General features: G+C 37.3%; 1 protein-coding gene across 1 annotated transcript in view; it reads left to right on the top strand.

Annotated features, from left to right (window-relative positions):
* Positions 1-14,157, top strand: part of spel1 (DNA mismatch repair protein spel1) — a 275,109-nt gene extending 260,952 nt beyond the window's left edge. The window contains exons 15-17 of the mRNA XM_081729493.1: positions 645-867; positions 10,798-10,890; positions 13,881-14,157. Coding sequence (XP_081585619.1) covers positions 645-867; positions 10,798-10,890; positions 13,881-14,042 — 478 coding nt within the window. The 3' untranslated portion in view covers positions 14,043-14,157. The remainder of the gene's footprint in view (positions 1-644; positions 868-10,797; positions 10,891-13,880) is intronic.
* Positions 14,158-20,453: the final 6,296 nt, after the last annotated feature.

The following is a 20,453-nucleotide window of genomic DNA, read 5'->3' as shown; positions in this document are numbered from 1 at the left end:
TTGTAACTTCTCTGTTATATTGGTTCACCAGATGACTGAGTTATAATAGGGATTTTGTTGGGAAGGGACGTTGTGCCTGCTGTACTATATTGCAGAGTTATTTTCAAATTGAACGAAGTATCTCTGTGCCAAATTCGACTGAACCGAGAACCAATTCCTTCCAGCTATGAAGAGGTTACTAAAACATTGTCGGGAGAAAAAGAAGACTGTCGTAAAAGAGGTTCAGTCCCATAATAGTAAATGTATTTTTGTCGGAACAAAAAAAAAAAAAAAAAAAAAATCCGTATTATGGTGTCCGTTAGGGGAGATTTCACTGTATCTTAGTTGTGTTCCTAGATCTGCGACCCCCTTGATTGTTTACCAAGTGTTATACGTTAATTTGAGTTATGCGAAATACGTCACAATTTCGAGTCTTCTAGATCAGAGTTTATAATCTCGTAAGTAGTTTCGCTTTCACCCACGATGTTGGGTCAGCATAAAAAATTATGTATACTAAGCGGGAATCGAACCACCTACTACTCCTGTCTAATTATTTATGTACTCTACATGTATCAATACCTCATTTGTTTTAAGTTAATTGCTGTTTATGTATCATTATAATGATTAAAAAAAAACACTATTTTTTGATTATCATATCTTTCCAGACATATAGCTAAAGAAATAAAAGCTTATTGCCTGTTTGCTACACATTTTCATGAGCTGACAACTCTTGCAGAAGAAGTTCCAACAGTTTGCAATCAGCATGTGTCCGCTCTTACTACGAATGATACGCTTACCTTATTGTACCGAGTGAAACCTGGTGTCTGTGATCAAAGTTTTGGGATCCATGTTGCCGAACTGGCTCATTTTCCAACAAACGTTATAGAGGTAAGGGAACATTGTACGTGGACGTATCAATAAGTAACATGCAACAATTTATGTAAAAGAAAATGTAATAGGTAACACATGAAGCATATAAACATAAAAGGACAATATAGCTGCTTCTCAAAACATTTTTCCTATCTGGGCACAACTCATTTGACGTCATCGAAATTAAAACGTTAGTCGACCAAGAATCGCTTCATCGAGCCAGAGATGTAGTTTGAAAGTGCCAGATCAGGACTGTACGCCGCGTGCTCGAGCACGTTTTGCCCAGATTCCTCAAGTTCCTTACGGATAGAAGCAGTAACATGGGGTCATGCATTGTTATGAAGGAGCCTGACATTCTCAGCATTAATGTTAGGGCTATTGTCAGGAAGCACACGACGCAAATTTGCCAGTATTGTTTCATTCGATGCAGCATTCACGGTAGCCCGTGTATTAGAAAATCCATCAGTAGAACCTCTTGCATATTTCAGAATAGTTACTAGCACTTTTTTTTATTATTAATCATCTAGTTATTTTTTTGGTAATTGGTATGATTTCATTCTACGCACACCTAGGGCTCATCAGCTGTAACGATGTCTTCGACAAAAATGTGTCCTTCAACATACCATACCAATGGTCTAGGCATATCATTCCCTGCCTCTAATTAACATCTGTGAGGTTCTTTGGCACCTACCAAACATTCACTTTACTATACCATGCACCACATCATACACTGTACCGTAGTGTAATGCTGAACATATTCGAAAATGGATTCGTCTGTCATTATTGCATTCTCAATGTCCGTGACATTCTGTTCGCTTGCTGCTGTTGCTGGACACTGGTCCGTGACAAATCTGCGAGGTTCACTATACCCCCTTCAAAGAATTAGCTCTACCCAGCAATGTTTGTACGGTCCATACAGCCTTCTTCATACATGTATATCATTTCCCTGTGAAATTCATTCCGGTTTGTCTGCTCGAAAAAAAAAAAAACTCCGTTCTTCACAAGTAAACGACTATAACAGACGCGCTATCCTTGGTCAGTAGTTTTTGCTTTTGCCTCTGGAGGTACACCTGATCAAACGATCGAATAATGACTACAGTGCAAACTTAACAATACACTTCTCTTTCAATTTCCCATTTCAGTAATCACGAAAATAAATTGTTGTGCGTTACTTATTGATCCGCTCTCGATGTGGTTAATTGATTATCAATATTTTACAGGCCGTATAAGCAGTTTCTCAATTGGTAATATTTATAAGACTATTCTGGTACTATCAGGTTACCTAGTTACTTGTAAATGTATTGAATTGAATTTTATTGCATTCAATGACTATTTGCATTGGCTGATTGCCATATGGTATAGAACATGTCAATGATGTGATTATACAAATATATATATTCATGGTATACTAAAAACATAACTACTTTTACAATATTTCTTAGGTGATAAAAGCATGATAAAATATTGTGGTTTCCTTATACAAAAGCTTTTTACAAAATAGAAAAATATAATATGCACAAAAATTACATTTACGTCTTAGCATTACCTATATCATGCTATTCCCAGAAGTCTATTCCTCCACACTGTAAAAGCAGTGATTTATCATAGCAAGAGAATACGTATTGACTTTTTGAAACTTCCATGTTGGGTAAGAGACTTAATTTGATTAAGCAATAAGTTAGAGTTGTACACCTTTGTATGCAATTGTTTTCGAAAACAAAGTGGTATTATGAAGAGGAACTTGGAGATGTGACTTCGTTCTCGTATTATATCCATGTTTATCTGAGTTCTTTTTGTACAGTTCTTGTTTCTTGTGGACCAAAAGTAATATTTCGTATGTATACAATGAAGAAAGTGGAAGAATATTTAGGTCTGAATAGCATTCTGCAAGAAGTATAATGGGTAGTATTGGTGATTATTCTGATCACTTCCTTTTGGAGTATAAAAATTCTCTTGAATTCGGTGGATGAACCCCAAAAGGCTATTCTGTATCTGATTGTTCTGTGGAGTAAGCTGTTAGTACTTCTTTTCTGCTAAAATGAGAACAAGTGACCTTATAAGGAAAATTACGGAGCATAATTCATTAGATAATTTTGCAATATGTTGAGACCAACTAATATCTGTCAGAACAGCAAGAAACTCAACTTGTTTCGGCTGGCTCCGTTATTTTGTCGTCTGTTCTAAGTACTGGATGTGATATCACTTTAACGTGGTTAGAATGAAAGTATAAGCAGGATGTTTTGTTGGGATTTAGATCGTTGGTAAATGTAAATTATGTCTTGCTTGAGAAAATATGATGTGCTTTTGTAGTCTTCATCTTAATATATTTTCTTTTTGGTGAAGATACATCTTAGAAACACTAGATCGAAAACAGCACTCGGTTTAAAAGACTTTAGCTTGACCAGATAACCCCATTTCTTCTCCCTCACAAAACTCTGCGAGCAGTATCATGTCATATAAATGCTGAAGTATTTCAAGTTCTTTCGTAGTACGTCTATTCATTTTCTTTGGTTTCGTTTTATTGTTGCTTTCCTGTAATTTTTGCAACAGTGCATCTCTCCTGTCTACACTGCTTGACAAATGCTAAGGAACAGTGCCATTTTTTACAATAATTCAGAATAGACATTGAGAGAAGAAATGAAACGCAGTAAATATGCAGTAGGAACAATGTGCAGTTATTCTAATGGAAAATGGTACAGATTGCGCCACGTGGAAAAAGAAGAAAACGGAAAAAGAAAAAGATGCTCTTTGGAGCATGTCCAAACAACCATGAAAAATGGGTCTTACTGCCAGAAGGACACAGATATATATAAGTATCTCAGTAAGATGTGTGATCTCCTCGGATACTAATGCACATTCTGAATCAGTTATTCATGCTGTCCAATGAACTAGTGAGAATCCTTGCTGGTTATTGTCCCACTCTCGCAAGGCGTTTGTCAGTTCTTGCACGATTCGGAAAAGGGGAGTTCGTTAAGAAACGCGTCCGACAAGGACATCCCAGGCATGCTCGATAGGATTAAGGTCCAGAGATTAAGCAAGCCGTTGCATACGTGTGATATCTTCACGTTCAAGTGTGTCCGATACTTCAGCGGTTCGGTGTGGGTGCGCATTGTTGCCCATAAACAGCATATCCGGACCTATCGCACCCCGAAAACAACGAACATGATTCAGATGAATCTCTCCGCAATAACGCTGCGATGTTACGCTAGCTCGCTCAGAGATGTGAAGCGAAGTTCTGTCATTGTGCATAATTCCTGCCACAGCATCACGCCTTGGCCATAGTGATCATTTTCATGAACATTCTATTGCGCATAACGTGTTCCCCAATCTCTCCACAGTAAGTAGTGGCCACAATCACTTGTCACAGTGAAACGAGATTCGTCGGAGAACATCACTCTGGACCACTGTTACTGATCCCAACCAGCATGTTCCTGGAACAACTATAGTCGTTCGCGACGATGGTGTGGTTGAAGTGGGATGCATTTAACAGGCTTCCGTGCATACAAACCAACCTGAATTAAGCGTTGCGAAATGGTTCTAGCAGATACATGTGTACCGGTAGCGGTTGCAAGGTCTGCAGCTGACGCGGAGTGCGTCATCGGTTTTTTCGCCACATGGATACATATCAATCGTCTTGAGGTGTAGTCTTCCTTGACGACCACCGGCATGCTTTTTCGTCGCATTTCCACCTTTTGCGGCCATTTTTACTCACGAGATGACACTTTGTGACACACTATTGCTCTCGCCACAGTAGTGACATTTAGAGTAGCTTTCAGCCGTCCAATTGCACGTCCACGATCGTACACACTCAAATGCTGTCTTGAAGCCATTCTGCACTTAATTATTGCCATTATGCACTGAATTTCACAGAACTGAGTTTCACCACCTACGGCGCTATTTACGTCAAACACCTCACTGCATAAACTTTCGACTGAATACAGAGCTTTCGTACACTGTCTTCTGTACAAATAACAGGTCCTGCTCAACCACTCCATTGCATTGCCTTTGACTGTAATTGGTCGGCTGCCGGGAATGCTACGTGGCACAAATGAGTTTTTTTTTTTTTTTTTTTTTTCTTTTGTCAGAAAAAAATTTTCGTAGCTTTTCGTCCTCTACAAACTTCCAAAAACCTGAATACTTCTTATTACCGATAATATGACAAAATCATCTCAATCTTTGTCTTCTCAATGTATACGATTGGTTCTTTATCTAATCTTTCGAAAATAACAAATTAACTGAAAGGGTACTCAATACATACAATGTTTTAGTAGCACAAATTTTAGTTCTTGTAAATGTTCCATTTTATTCGTGCTTCGCATATTGTTCAATACAAGGCTTTAAAGGAAAATAAAACGTAAGATGTGAATGATGAAATAAGTCGTTTGAAAAAAGGAAAATTTATTATTTGCTAGCTGCATAGATTTACTAGAAAAACTGCTTTATGTGTGTGTGTGTGCTTTACAGAGCACAAATATAAATGTGGAGAACAGTGAAGAAAAATCAATGAAATGAAACTATGAGGAAGTTGCAACAAAAGTTGATAATAGAGAGTAATAATGGAGATAGAATGAGAAGAAGAACTTGCTTAAGTCATTAATTGTGTAAAAGTCTCAGAGATTTGTTAGAGAGTAAGAGAGAAGAGAAAAAAGATCGTTCTTGATCAGTAATAATTTGTTAACGTTTAAGATACACTTCAAACAACTTGTAGTTCCTATTCTCTTAGTAGTTACTTTGTATAGGAGTTAGTAAGTTTCCAAGAAAACACGTTGTAATTTTGTGAAAATCATTTAAGAAAAAGATTATCCTAAAACATGATACTGAATATGTGGTGAATTTGCCCCTTTATCATCAAGTGATGCCAACCAAAAGTTGTGAGCTCCATTGGGAACCGCGAAAGAAAGAGTATGAAATGCTTCATGGAATTTGAGTAATTTTCAGGAAGATTATGGCAAACATGTGCCTTCATAAGAAGACATGAAATCACTCTCTTTTCCTCCGATTAATTTCATATCCAAACAAAGGAGGAAGTTTCTAATCTCAAACAAGACACATACTACATACGTTCCATAGAAATGGCACAATATGTACGAAGTTTTGGCGAAATGTTTTTCTTTTTAAATGTGAAGAATGGGATTCACTAATTTAAACTCCAAATATTAGGGATGATTGAGAAGTCGCAAAAAAATATGCGCCTTATTGTGCCTAAATGAGCAGTTCTTTTTACGCGTATTATTGTGGAACATGTTTTTCAAATCCAAAGATTTCAGTCCCAAGCAGTGCGAATTGTGGGATGATAGTCTCTGCAGACACGACTCTACGACGATTGCCAGGAGATCTTGTGTGCATGCAGTTTCTGTATAAACTCGTTTCTGATGATCAGAAGAAAGCTATGTTTGCATTGATGTCTCCCGTAGTGAAATTGATCCTATTCTTACCTATTGCACAGCTTCTGTGGAGAGGTCATTTTCCACGATGAACCGAATTTTGAGTTCCCAGTTGGCTCTACTTTCCCTTGATCGTGTGAACGCACTGATGAAAGTCTCGTTCGAGGGCTCGAAAATACCCGACGTAAGGGAACAGGATGACGAGGATGTTCGACAATTCAACAACTTCATATCAAAGTCATATAAGGAATAATTGAAGAAACATCTAATAGTCATGAATCCATGCCATGAGCTCGCTATGTAGTGATAGATCTGGTTCTTGAAGTTGGAACTGTTGAAGAGGCCATGTAATAATAATAATAATAATAATCCTCAACGCGCCGAGCTGGGTACTTCTGGGTGGTATATAAAACTTACGTTGAAACCGCAAAGTACACTGATTCATTGTTATCCCATCCATCTATACATATAGCCTATGGTATTTGGCAACTTTGCCTTTCCTATTCCCCACTTTGTTTATCTATTTCTCAACCCTTTCGCATGATCATATCTCGCTGCGAAAGCGTGCCACGTTTTTTATTTGTGTATCCTCCAAAATGCTTGTTATAGATGTCTTTTTCTGTCTTACTTTAGCGTATATATAATTTCGTTTATGTTACGTTGTTATCCATGCATCAATATCCAAACACCCCAATAGGAAGAAAATACACTCGCAGACTGAAAATCCTGGGAAAACCCCTGCTTGGAAAATATTTCTGAAACCGGGAGGGGCTAAATCGCCCCTTACTATGAACTAAATTTACCCTCCATTCTTGACCGATATTAAATCCAAACAGTGGGAATTGTTGGAGAACCTCAAAGAACATATACATCGTGGTATTTTTGTTAGATTTTACGAGTTATCATGAAACGAACAAACATGGAAAAGCCAGTTGAGTAAAATAATAGAAACTCGCCTCGTTTGTTCGTACATTTAATATATAGATTTAAAGAAGATATCCATAAAATTAAACATACAATAAGAATAAGTAAGTGAAATGAAATATCCCTTCTTTCCAAAGAAAACAGAAGAAAAAAATCCCATATAGATCAATGGCTTTGAGAAACCAGTCGGCGTAGGTACTGAGCAGCCATAAGAGATCGTGTAGTTAATAATCTACAGAAATAATAAACACTTCTGACCAGAGAATATACACTTGTTTATTAAAAACTAAATTCCAGTGTAACAGTTTCAACAACGTAACGTTGTCTTCATCAGAACTAACTGAAAGAGATATCTTAGAGCTCAGTTATTTATACTAAAAGTGAAAGTCCTTGTGTGCATGGGAAGCCACCTGGGTCGGACTTCCCCGGGCGTCATCTTCCGGCCACCTGTCCTGACTTAATTACCCTCCCACCTGTGTTTATCTTTTCCAGACACACCTGTTGTTTATACTGACCAATTGCCTTAAAACATTTTCTCTTAATCTACCTCCGATGCCTATTAGAAATAAATAACAGACTATACTACATACAACTGATTATAAATACAGCAATACAAATATATATATATATATATATATATATAGACATAAAAATAAACTATAAAATATAACAATATATAAAACTCTATATAACTATATACAATATTAAACTATATATACTATTAAATTTATGAATATAAATTACATATAAATATGTTCAATCTTGTTTTTTCCCTTCAATTTGTTCTAATAATTTATCCCATAGATCATGTATTAACAGTCCACTTGTCCAGTTCATTAATTTGTCACTTTTCTCTTTCTTTATTCTTCGTGCTTCCTTCCATTTTCTTATCATTGGTCTATTCTCCCTTTCTAGCCCCTTTACACCTTCCCAATCTATATCATGTCCCGTTTCTTTAACATGTTTATATATGGCATTGTTTTCTCTCTTAAGTCTCACATCATCCCTATGTTCTTTAATTCTCTCCCTAAGTTTTTTCCCTGTTTCCCCTATGTATATCATATCACAATCCTTACACGTCACTTTATACACTACACCTTCATCTTTCTCACATATTTCCTTCGTTCTACTTTTCGCTTTCTTGATCATTTCCAAAATTCTTCTTCCTCCTTTTCTGTACGTCTTCACACCACCTCTTCTAAGTAAGTTCTTTAGTACTTCTGTCTTCTCCCCGATGCTCTCTATCCCGTGCCATTTGTTCTCCTCCTCTTCCTTTCTCTCCTTTCTCCTTCCTTTCCTTCTTTCCTCTTCAATTCTGTTCTTCCTTAACTTCTGTCTGTTGTACCCGTTCTGCTCTAGTAAACTGTGGAACTTCTCTATGTCCTCCTGCTTTTTCTCCTCTTCAGTATCTATTTCTTCTATTCTTCTCTCCATATTCCTTATGAAGTTTCTTTTGGTGCTGTAATCCACATCACTTCTATCGTGGCAATAAACTCCTGCTGCACATTCTTTCCTATACCATCTTGTTGTAAATCGTCCATCTTTTCTCTCTATAGTCATGTCCAGGAAGTTTATAATGTTGTTGTTCTCCACTTCCATTTCCAGTCTTATCCCTTTTTCTTCATCTTCAACCTTCTTTACGAATTTTTCCAGTTGTCTCTTTGTTCCTCTCCATACTCCCAAACAGTCATCCACGTATCTGCAAAACAATATTAGGTTGTTTCCACCTTCTTCTATCACTTTCTGCTCCCATCTGTTCATCACCAATTCTGACAACACTGGGCTTAATCTTGAACCTATACTCAGTCCTTCCTTGATCTTGACTAGTTTGTTCCCTATCGTACAAAAACTATTGTCCCATATTACTCTCAAGGCTTTCACTATCTTCTCTTTCTTCCAGTCTCTTATTTCTCTCCCTTTCATCTCATCTTCTATGACTTTCACTATGTAATCCCTCTTTATACTCGGAAACATTGCTTTAACGTCAATACTAAACATAATTGTTTTCTCCTTCTTATTTCCTATACATTCTAACATTCTTTTCACTTCCTCCGTATTCTTTACTCGATGACTCTCTTTACCTATCCGTATCTCTTCTGCTATTTTTCTTAACTCTTCTTCCAATGGTTCTAGACAGTTTCCTCTACAGTCCAACACTGGCCTTAGCTTAATCTCTTCCTTGTGAATCTTCGGGAATCCTTTCATCTTTGGAATTCTTCCTTCTTAGAAGAATTCTTAGAAGAGGTGGTGTGAAGACGTACAGAAAAGGAGGAAGAAGAATTTTGGAAATGATCAAGAAAGCGAAAAGTAGAACGAAGGAAATATGTAAGAAAGATGAAGGTGTAGTGTATAAAGTGACGTGTAAGGATTGTGATATGATATACATAGGGGAAACAGGGAAAAAACTTAGGGTGAGAATTAAAGAACATAGGGATGATGTGAGACTTAAGAGAGAAAACAATGCCATATATAAACATGTTAAAGAAACGGGACATGATATAGATTGGGAAGGTGTAAAGGGGCTAGAAAGGGAGAATAGACCAATGATAAGAAAATGGAAGGAAGCACGAAGAATAAAGAAAGAGAAAAGTGACAAATTAATGAACTGGACAAGTGGACTGTTAATACATGATCTATGGGATAAATTATTAGAACAAATTGAAGGGAAAAAACAAGATTGAACATATTTATATGTAATTTATATTCATAAATTTAATAGTATATATAGTTTAATATTGTATATAGTTATATAGAGTTTTATATATTGTTATATTTTATAGTTTATTTTTATGTCTATATATATATATATATATATATATATATATATATATATATATATATATATATATATATATATATTTGTATTGCTGTATTTATAATCAGTTGTATGTAGTATAGTCTGTTATTTATTTCTAATAGGCATCGGAGGTAGATTAAGAGAAAATGTTTTAAGGCAATTGGTCAGTATAAACAACAGGTGTGTCTGGAAAAGATAAACACAGGTGGGAGGGTAATTAAGTCAGGGCAGGTGGCCGGAAGATGACGCCCGGGGAAGTCCGACCCAGGTGGCTTCCCATGCACACAAGGACTTTCACTTTTAGTATAAATAACTGAGCTCTAAGATATCTCTTTCAGTTAGTGTCTGATGAAGACAACGTTACGTTGTTGAAACTGTTACACTGGAATTTAGTTTTTAATAAACAAGTGTATATACTCTGGTCAGAAGTTTTATTATTTCTGTAGTGAGTTCCAGAGTCGTGATGGATAGAGTTAATAATCTAGTTTACGAACATCAACTACATACGCATTAGTATTTATACATTTATCAACTTAATACCTAAACTGTTGACCATAAACTTAAGTATTATGTGTGCTGTTTCCGTAGTTCTAGGTTCGAGAAGGTGGGTATACAATTGAGCAATGGCAGAAAGAAACAACGAACGAAATTTTTTAATCTCTCGCAAAAATCAGAAGTCGTAAATTGGAAGAAGGTTGGAAAATAGAAATGTTAGTAGAAAGAGTTTAGAATATTTGAAACTTTTTGTTAGTGTGTTGTTATTACAATTTGATTAATAAAATTATAAAGAAAAGATGCTCATCATATTTGGCCAACTTCGTAATGAATCTATCTTATTTTCAGTTTGCTAAGCAAAAACAGTTGGAGCTGGAAGGTTTTCAGAACTTGGAAGGAGCAGATAATCTCAGTGCCAGTGAAAAAGCTGCTATTAGAAAGGTTCGTATACAAGATTAAGTAAAAGACTACTTCTTTGAAGGAATTCAAGGAAAGAAACTGATTCTTTTAGATTTTTTTTTATTATTACACATATCTCAGTACAGTTAAGGATTATACAAAATTGTTGTAGTATTTCTCGGTTATTTCCTGTTCTGCAGAAGTGTTCTAGCGACTAGGCGTCAATGAGTAGTTCACCTCGATTACCTCCTGTTTCGTAGAATCGCATGAAGGTTTTGGTAGTACCTCAATATTTAAATATTTGACGAAAGGAAAACGAAAACATAAATCTAAGAACAAGGTGCGACTCGCAGTAGAGTCTTATCACGCAAATCCAGTCGCGATATGCTGCAGCGAGAATAACACACACACATATATATATATATATATATATATATATATATATATATATATATATATATATATATATATATATGAAAAAATCATTTGCATTGAACAATAATGTCATGAATCATAATAAATGCAGAAACAGGTGCGACCCTTAATATCGCCTCTTTTTCAGTGGATTATATTTCAACTGTCTAAATTAATGCAATGAAATACTGGATTAAAATATGGAATAAGGTCAACCTACCGGACATAAACTTGCACTTAAGAACCCGAATACGACTGTGTAATTGTCTCCACAAAGTTAAATTACCTGCTTCCAGCAGCTGCATTGGTAATAGTTGTATCAAAGCAATTGAATGAAATAGGTGAGCTGGTTGCTGCTTCTTATATGAGCCGTTTTAACGTTCGGCTGACGAATGGAAACAGCTCTCTGATTGGCTCCCTCACAGCCAATCATTTAGCGAGCAAAGTAGCTCAAGTGGTAGAGCGTTGGCTTCGCATTCGGGAGGTCGTGGGTTCGATTCTTGCTGCCGACCATTCTGACTGGGATTTTCCAGGGTTTTCCTCAGTTCTACCAGGCAAATCCCGGGATGGTACCTATTAAACAGGCCCTGGCCGATACCTTCCCAAATTCTTTCCTTTGCTATTGATGTTGTTATATATCCAGTATAAAATGGCCTCTGAGCTGTATCTGGTGATTGTTAAATAAATAAATAAAACCGAAAAGTACCAAAAGTGACACCATTTTGGTAAATTCCACTTCCCTCTCCGAAAATTTCCTTTCATTTTACGGTGTGCTAGTATACCAGCCATCTAGACTTTCTCAATAATTTATGAAACAATTTGTTTGTTACTTGAAATTTGTATATGTGATTACTGATTACTATGGAATGAGTTTCTCAACATGTAACACAAATATCGGCGTACTTCCAGTGCAGTACAGATTTTCCACAAACCTATGTGAAAAATCTCTCGTTCTGCGAAACAGGAACACACACATTGGGTTATTTTTCTGTTCTTTGAAACATGGCGACGCTGAGCGTGAAAAACCAGTTTGAACCCCTTTTTGCGAAACAGGAGCACACGATATTTCTGTGTGTGTCAGGTAATAGAATATTTTAAAATTAGTTGTGATATGAGCACTCATATGCAGAAAACTTTATTTTTTCAATTTTATTCACTTTTGAAAAATCACATAGTTCACACTTGGTGAGCGCTTCGATTACACTCGATATGTTTTCACTCTCGCTACTCCACAATGGTTGAACAGCAGAGTCTGTCTTTTGGTATATGGAACTTACAAGTTGTAACTTCCAATGAACAGATTTATCTTACCTGAGTGTAAACATCTCACGTGGGTCTTACTCTGAAAGCTTAACGGAGGTTTAAAAAAAAAAAGAAAAGAGAAACACTCTCGCCCATAAAGTGTTCTGCCTTATTTATTGACCCTTCCTCGTACTATATGGCTGACTTTTTAAATTTTCTATATTAAAGGTTATTTAATCCTCATTGGTGGTCTGGTGGCTGTTTGGTACACGAGGTCCAAGGATCGATCCCCGATGGAAAAACGGAACGAATTATAATGGTTCATATCCGCTCTGTATAAAGATGTCCAGTTTCGCCTCGCCGTCCTTATAAGTGGACAGGAAGCCAGAGTTAATGAGGTCAGGGAGTTCGAAATCGGTCGAGCGCATGCTCCATTGAGGATTGTAAGTGCGAGCCTCAATTAGCATGAGCCTGAGCCTTGAATGAACCACTATTACAAAATGTCCACATCTAGTCCTATAGAACTTCGATGCTGACAAACGTCATAAAATTCAGAAGAGGCTTGTCAGCGTAGAATGTTATATAGCCTTTGGAAGGACTACCAAAATCTGTTTTCAGGTTATTCAAAGTTCATTTTACAGGTGGGAAGCATTCTGGTGAGTTCACCAGCTGTCTGAATCGGTCGACTAGGAATCCAGACTTTATTCGCTGCACTACCGTTTGTGGCATAAGTTATGAGGATGTCTTGTGCTAAATATCACTCAAATCTGCATTTTCTCAAACGAACCCTTATCCAAACTGTGGGGAGGCGTTTCCTCCTTCAAGTGGTATGTAATATCGTAAACGCGTGGCTGTTTGAGACTTGATTTTAAGAATAAGGGAGGCTATTTGGAATAATATGAATGTCAGGGCTCCTCCGTGGCTAAGCGGTTAGCGTACGCGCCTTTGGCGTGGGAGACCCGGGTTCGATTCCCGGTGGGAGCTCATGTGGTTCGGATTCCACGTTAATCAGTAGGTCCACGTCTCATATAGCCTCGCTGCTGAAAGGGACGCTAAACTAAAAATCACCTAATATGAATGTTTGACACGTTGCTGTACTTTAATGAAAACATAGTAAAGTTAACTTCTTTAGTCTTATTATTTTTGCAGATATAACCCTGTATGGGGGGGGGGGGATTTATGATAGTACTCAGGATAACCAGCGTGTAGAATCAAAGCTTTATTGAAAGGAGACGGACAGCGATGACAGGAAGAGAAGATAATTACCTCTTATTGTTTGTTGAAGTGTGATATGTTCTTTATTGTTTTATTAAGTAACTAAGTATCACTCTGTGTATATACGTATATATTTTTCTTTTCTTTTTTATAATCCATAGGAAGGTGAAGAAATCATTGAAAAATTTCTCAGTAGAATGAAGGAATTACCTGTGGAGACCATGTCCCAAACTGAACTTGAGACAGCTTTGAATGAGTTGAAGTTGGAGGTTAGAAAGAAGGGGAACGCATTTGTAGAAGCTCTTCTTAAGAGCTGTTCTTAGTTCCAAGACTGATCATTTGTATTATACCTGCATCAGTACAAACTATTGTAATTACGTTGTATTTTTTCTATGAAATACAGTTTTTTAAAGAAAATATAGTAATTTAAATTAGCAAGTGTGACTTCCAAATTTCTCTTCTAGTTTTTTCTTCTGCATCCGCTTCCTTCAGCCGGCAATACAACCAGTCTTCAACGGAGGTAGTTTCACTGGAGTGTGATGCTAAATCCTAAAGAACAACATCGCTTACTGCCTCGAGCACAACTCAAAAAGGGCCCCAACCACGATAAGCAACGAATTCCGAAATATCAGATAACGAATTAAAAGGAAAACTCATTAAACTGCCAGATTATTTGTAGGTCCGGACAAGGCTATGAAGAAACACCTCAGTTTTAAACGAAATAAAATACTTTGTTACGGCGAAGTACAGGAACGTAATTTAGGAAGGTCAGGGAGCAATCCATCCCCCAGTGTGAGAAGCACAGATTTTTAGTGAATCGTATATTAATGAAAAATGTAAAACTGATATGTCGGCGCAGAATATTGCCCCCTCTAAACAAAATCTGAAACGCTTCTGGCAAAGTATCTTTTCGTAATCCTATAAGTAGCAATCAAAATACAACCTCCCTGGTGCTTCCCAGAACTGATTGTAGGTGTCTAATAATTCTGAAGTTGGGATTGGGCAGGCCAAAGGAAATCTTATAGTTCATCCCGATGAGTATAAAACAACAGCTCCAGCAATGTGAATTGGTGCATTGGCAGGATGGATTGATTTAAATCACTTGATTTTTTTTAAATAAAAATCGTTGACTTAAATCAAATTCCGAAATAAATTAATCTAAAGTGAAAATTAAGTAAAATCTCGTTTCTATTCTGTTATTTCGATTATGGAAGATAATAATCATAATTAGAGGCATGAGTTTTTCGCAATGCGCGATAAAACGAAATGCGTCAGAACTAAATAATTTTCAGTTTCTTGACGTTTTATGATATTCTGTGTGTATTTTCATTGGTTTCCGTTGTGCGATAAAATGCGAAATTGGCAGTTTTACACGAAATTTCTAACAATACGCGAAATTTTAAAAATACGTTTTCATTAATTTAAAAACGCTAATTCCCGCTGACGGAGCGGTAGAACATGGCATGAACGGTGCATTTTGGGTGATTCGGACACGGCTATAGAGAATATGTTGCGTGTTAGCTATCACCATCGCAACTGAATGGGGTGTTCCGAAGTGATGATTGTTTGAAGTTTGTTTTAAATGCACTTACATATGTGTGGCTTCTTCCAACCAGCAATGCTAAATGTGAGAGATATTTTCCAAGTATGGACTGGTGATAAGTGACAAACGTAGAACAATGAAGGAAAGTGTAGAAACATGTAACATGCTTATTGTTGAATGCCTAAATGTAACTTGCACCTATGTGTTTTCAGAAGACAGCCAATCTTTCCTACTCATAGGAAGTTTAGTTACTGATTTTCCTTCAGTTTGATAAAAAGAATATAATTTTCTATAAGTGCCATTTACGATGTCAAGTGAATATTCAGTGTATTTTAGTTTTAGGTAATTGATGGTTTATTTCTGTAGTGATCTATGAATAAAAGGAACAATCGTAAAAATGTCAGGAAATATCTTTTCCACAAAGCAACAAAATGCGAAACTTTATTTGGAAAATGCGACAAAACACGAAATATGAAAAACGAAACGCGAAATTTTCAAATTCTTAGTGCGAAAACCTCGTGCCCCTAATCATAATACAATGAGACTCAAATGTATGTACAGCATAGTATGAAAATGAGTGTCATGCAGAGGATGATTAGGGAAAATCCCGTTTTGAACGGGTGAATCCTGCTTTCTTCTCTTCGTAACATAGGGTTTGTAAATCGTTAACTGTTCTTTTTTACCGGGGAAATCACCATTCGACATTTAAGACGAAAATTCTTTTGTGTGCACGTTTGTTTGTTTGTTCCCAGATGGGAGTATTTAGAGGGGTCGGATCCCCTCCCCGAAACTTAAATTTTCTTTTAGATTTTATAACTATGCGAAATTTATGTATTTTATATGTATTTCGTGACGTAAGCTAGTTCCGATCTTTTAGAAATATGCCCCTGCCAAATATCAGTAACTTGTGGATAAAAAATGCCATGTTGATAAATGTTGCTGTACCTTTTCCTTAATGCTTAAGAAGCATTGTTTGGGATTGAAATAGGTTAAGGATTGGGGATTAATTCAATCCCATTTCACTTAAATGGCATGATTAACATTTAATACTAATTCCTAATGTTTTTTTCTTCAGTTCGCGACTTGTATTATACGAGGAGAAAGATTTGATTTAATTTCTTTTAAATCAATTTAAATTTTAAAAAAATGATTTTTTCCCACCCTGCGCATTGGGAACTTAAGTTTCTTTGGGTGACAGCCATACAGGAATATAGTCTGTTGGAAATATGGTGAAAGAGGACTCAGCGAAATATATTATGCGTTTCAAATGATCGGCGCGGTCCACTTTAACTAACTATGAAAATGATAGAGAACTAATTTAACATTAATTGGGAAACTGTTCGCCTGATGTTGACTGAAAATTTAGGAATGAGAGAAATTTGTGCCAAAATGGTTCCCAAAAATCTCATACAGCAACAAAAAAGATCAACGGAAGAGTGTTTTGTTAATCTCTGGAATTGAACACAATTACTGAACCGACTTATCACTGGTTTTTAGTATGATCCCGAGACGAAACATCGAATTTCGCAATAATGCTCGAAGGAATCGCCAAGATCAAAGAAAGCGCGCATGTGGACGTCAAAGGTGAAATGCATATTTGTAGGCTCCTTTGACTCCATAGATATTGAGACAAAGAGTGATTACTAGAGGCAGGAGTTTTTCGTAATTTGAAATTAAATATTTCGCATTTGAAATTTAAAATTTCGTATTTTGTCGCATTTTGAGATATAAAATTTCTCATTTTGTCTCTAATTAAATAATTTTACAAGCTCTAATATAAATTATACAAATTCGAATGTAGGCCCAATATAAGTAATAAACAATAATACTACTTAGGACAGTGAAGTTATTCTGTATGCAGTTACTAACAACAAATTACTTCTTTCTTCTTTTACAAGTCCAAAAACTTAAAATACACTAGCACAGTATCTTCACGATTGCCATCACAAAATGCCTCACATTGTATCAGCTATATACCAAAAACACATACGGTACACATGCGAAAAGGGAAAAACATACATACAATACATTAGCGCAGTACCTACTTGTATATCTGATTTCTCATGTTTTATCACGACGCTGAACGTCTACGGGGAATCGAGGAGGGCCGTCCCTCCCCTAAATTTTTACTCGCCTGTCTAAAATTCTCACAGTAGGCTTTGAAATGAACTATAATATGGTTGGAATCGGGCCCCAACTTCTATCGGTCACTCCCTACGTTTTAGGGCTGGCTACGGGCCTGGTTCCACATCCCACAACTACCAGCTATGAACTTGAAACGGAAGTTAGAAGTAATCCGCGTTGCCAATTGCAGAAAGAAAACGTTGCTTGGAAAATTGTAGTTTTTACTTAAATATTTTAACAACTGAAATTGACGTTTTAAAAAATTTGCAATTTGTCACGTTTTGCGGCATATTTCGCTCAAAATGTCAGTTATCGCATTTTGTCGCACCTTCAAAATACCAGTTTCCTTACTCAATCTGACATAGTTCGTTGAAAAACCAACTCTCGGCTTTGTCGGAAAACTTTCGCAACTTGCGAAAAACTTCTGCCCCTAGTGATTACCTTCAGACCAGACAGTAAACCATCATTACTACAAACAACTCTCGAACGACTTTGAAACCGGGTCCGTCGTGTTTGTCCACATATTTCTGGCAACTGGATCCTGTATCACAATAATGCGTCATTCCATACTGCATTGTCTGTTGTGCAGTTTTTGACGTCAAAGTCCATTACAGTACTACCACAACTTCCTTATTTATCCAACCTGGCTCCATGTGATTTTTTTTAATTCCCAAAAGTGAAATCAGTCATTAAAGGACACCGTATTGCAACAGTGCAGAATATCCAAACAGCTGTAACAAGGGCTTTTGTTGGTATACCAGAATATGAGTTCGAGAGATGCTACCAACAATAATAGAAACGTCGATTGAGTAAGTGTGTGCAAGTACAAGGAAATTACTTTAAAAATAATACAATTGTAGTTGGTTAAAAATGTAAGATTTTTTTTTTTTTTTTAACTAGTCTCATAACTATTGCCCAACCTCGTAAATGTCCAGAAACGGAAAAGTAAATCATGATTCTAAACCAGAATTTACTTCACAGAAGTGAGCAAGATTGGTATTAATCGATTCTTTTCGTCATACTTAATCGATTGATGTATATGTTATAATACATACAGGCTCACTAGAAATCCCCAGGCCCGGGAAAGTAAATTGTGGCTAAACTAGAAGTGTCCAACTGGTGTCAATCGATTTCTTTCGTCACCTTGAATTAACTAATGTACATATTGTACAAAGGTGGTTTCTAATCTGTGGTGACGAATTTACCTTGTGCAGCGGGAAGAGAAGGAAGCTACCATCCTGTGGGCACCTTGGACCATTGACTGTGCGTAAATGCCGCCAAAAATAAGTTCTTATTACGAGAGTTATATAAATGTCCTTTCCGACGTGAACTAGTTATAGTGCCATTAACAAACTGTGCAAGGAGCGTAGATTTACTGTGTCCAAAAATGGCATATCATGGATGTTGAAAGGGGCAGGTAAGGCGAGGCGTGAGATGGTTCCTGTGGGGCAGAAATAGGCCAACCCCCGGCTTGCCACTATCCGCACACGAGCTAGAATTCGGAAAGTCGGGACTCTGATCACCAGGAAAAATCCACCTACACGGAGGAGTATCGCGAACCGACTACAGACATCACTGAAGAAAGGGCGTGTTCGTAAGCTCTTGCCAAAACATCCAGGAGCGTCGCACCAACTGTCGAAAACTGTATGAGCGGTATCTGGTCAGTGAAAAGTGGAAGTTTATTATAACACTGGACGAGGCATATGTTTATCTGGATGACTGTCACAAGCCAGTGCATTTCTTTTTATCGATCGACAGGTGCAAGGAACTTTCAAAGATGGTTCACTGAATGCAAGGAAAGTTTCGGCACAGGATTAATGATCATTGCTGATATTCGTACCAGTGCAAGCTGACCATACATCGTGTAGCCAAAAATACGAAAGTGGATTCGGAATAACGTCCTGACACCCGTTTATCGCCATGAAGTTCTTCATCTCTACAGGAGGGCCAAGAATCGTGTGTGGGTGCATCAAGACAAGGCATCAAGTCACATCTCATTCAACTTGCCTCTTCCTCCAATTGGCAGCAGAAACTGGAATTCGTGCCATTCCATTCACAGACATTCTAGTGAAGTCCTATGGTGCTTCACTGATGGACTTTTGCGCCTTCGGCCTCCTGAAACGATCCTTGTCACATAGGAGACCTCGCAGCGTTGGAGGGGTATGGGAAGTTTGTCAGGAAAAGTGGTTGCGGTTTGACATGACTAGACTGCGTGCCAGTCTCCTACAGTGGAAACTTCGCTGTTGAGCAATTGCCCAGATGCAGGGCCACCAAATAGAGCATTATCGATGGCGGTGACATGGTTTCTCTTAAGGTAAGTGCAGTTTGAAATCGTCACCATAGATCGGAAACAACCTCTGTACATACGAGCTAACAAAATCTTCAGGCCCGAGAAAGTAAATTGTGACTCCAGAACCAAACCACTCAGGAGAATGTGCATAGCCCCCGAAACAAAATCCTAAATACACCACTTAGTCTATTTCTTTCGCGACCCTGAATTGGTGTAATGTGCATATACAGAGTCACTGCAAATTCCTAGGCCTCGAATAGTAAATTGTGACTCCAAACCAGTAACGACTTCTTATAAGTGGCCAAAATTGGTGTCATTCGATTCCTTTCATCACCCTGAATCGATTGACATAAATATTATATATACAGGATCACTAGAAATTTCCAAGCCCTGGGAAGTAAATCGACCTTTTAACTTGGAAGTGGTCAAAATTGGTGTCAGTCGATTTCGTCTCGTTGAATCAATTGATGTAGTTGTATAAGGGGCATTCAAATGAAACCCGGTCACTAGTGTAAAGTAACGGTAACGATTGTATTAACTCAAAAATGTAGTTATACACAATACACATACACATGTAGTGATACACAGTACACACACTCAAAAATAGTCGCCAAAACTGTTGGCACATTTATCCCATTGCGACACTTGCCGATCGATTCCATCCTTGAAGAAGCTAGTAGGCTGCTGTTGGATCCAGGCCTGAACCCAGTCACACACTTCGTCGTCCGTTGCGAATAGCTTGTTTTAGAGGTCCAAACACATGAAAATCACACGGTG

This window comes from Thermobia domestica, chromosome 1 (assembly GCF_964235325.1).
Source record: "Thermobia domestica chromosome 1, izTheDome1.hap1.1, whole genome shotgun sequence".
Lineage (NCBI taxonomy): Eukaryota > Metazoa > Arthropoda > Insecta > Zygentoma > Lepismatidae > Thermobia > Thermobia domestica.
The sequence above is the reverse complement of the archived record's forward strand: the minus strand, read 5'-3'. Positions and strand labels throughout refer to the sequence as shown.